The sequence below is a fragment of the Octodon degus genome, unplaced genomic scaffold (genome assembly GCF_000260255.1).
Source record: "Octodon degus isolate 3935 unplaced genomic scaffold, OctDeg1.0 scaffold00302, whole genome shotgun sequence".
Classification (NCBI taxonomy): Eukaryota; Metazoa; Chordata; class Mammalia; order Rodentia; family Octodontidae; genus Octodon; species Octodon degus.
Genome location: NW_004524878.1, coordinates 163,238 through 164,566, shown reverse-complemented (window position 1 = coordinate 164,566; position 1,329 = coordinate 163,238). Strand labels below are relative to the sequence as shown.

Genomic DNA, 1,329 nt, shown 5'->3' with positions numbered 1-1,329 from the left:
TATTGTGTTTCATCCTTTGACTTTTGGCCTATCAATGTTTTTATGAGTTAAATGTGTTTCTTGCATACAGGATAGTGTTGGATTTTGTTTCCTAATCCACTGTGCCAGTCTATTTCTCTTAATTGGGGAATTGAGTCCATTTACATTGATGGTTAGAATTGAGATGTATTGACTTACGCTTGTCATCTTATTTACCTGTTGTCGTTTACTCCTTCTCTTGTGTTTAATTGCTTGCCCTATTTAGTTGGTTACTTCTGATCTCATTTGTGGAGTTCTGATCATTTTGGTCCCTCTCTAGAACATCTTTCAGTACCCAGTGCAGTGTTGGCTTTGTCATCCCGAAATTCTTTAGCTGTTCTTTCTCATAAAAGTATTTCACTTCTCCATCTAACTTGAAAGAGAGTTTTGCAGGGTATAGTAGTCTGGACTGGAATTTGTTTTCATAGAGGACCTGGAGTACTCTGCTCCATGGTCTTATTGCCTGCATGTTTTGTGCAGAGAAGTCGGCCATAATTCTGATGGTTTTTCCTATGTATGTTGTCTGCCTCTTTTCTCTAGCGCCTTTAAATTTATTATTCTTTTGCTGAATTTCTGAGATCTTGACTATTATATGTCTCAATGTATGTTTCATTGGCTTGATGTTACTAGGTGTTCTGTATGCTTCAGCTACCTGAATGTCAGATTGTTTCCTTACATTTGGGAAATTTTCTGATATTACTTCTGCCCATATTTTGTTAATGACATTTGTATTTACTCCTTCTTTCTCATTGATGCCTATTAGTCTCACATTGTTCATCTTTGCATCATCTTGCAGATGATGGATTATTCTTTCCTGCATCCTCATTGTTTTTAAGAGATCCCTTCTTACTTTTTCACTAGCTGCACCAGAATCTTGAAATTCTGAAACTCTGTCTTCATTTTCACTTAAACGGTTTTGCAAGCTTGTGATTGAGGTTTTCATTTCCTCTATATCTCTTTGACTCTGCTTCTATTTCTTTTTTGAATTGCTCATTCATGGAATCTGTCATTTTTCTAATCTCCTCTATTTTTTTTTTCTCAATGTCTTCTTTAGAAGCTGTTATAATTTCTTTACTGCAGTGTTTTTCTTCAGATTGGGTTTCCTCCCTATGTTTCTGTAGTTGCTTCTTTACTTCAGATGCTATGAGTTGTGAGAATTCTTTTTTTGTTTCAGAAAAGAATTGTGCTCTGATTTCCTCTGTATCTTTCTGCTGTTGCTTATTTATTATCGACCCTATTAATTCATGCATTTGAGCCGAGCTAGTGTCCTCCACACTTGTTCTAGGTGGGTACTGGGTTTCCTCCATATGT

At 36.1% G+C, this 1,329-nt stretch overlaps 1 protein-coding gene across 1 annotated transcript in view; it reads left to right on the top strand.

Moving 5' to 3' along the window:
* The window catches only part of LOC111814374 (olfactory receptor 5P3-like), a 1,643-nt gene extending 739 nt beyond the window's left edge, over positions 1 to 904 (top strand). The window contains exon 2 of the mRNA XM_023707593.1: positions 880 to 904. Within this exon, the coding sequence (XP_023563361.1) occupies positions 880 to 904 (25 nt within the window). The remainder of the gene's footprint in view (positions 1 to 879) is intronic.
* The last annotated feature ends 425 nt before the right edge of the window (positions 905 to 1,329 follow it).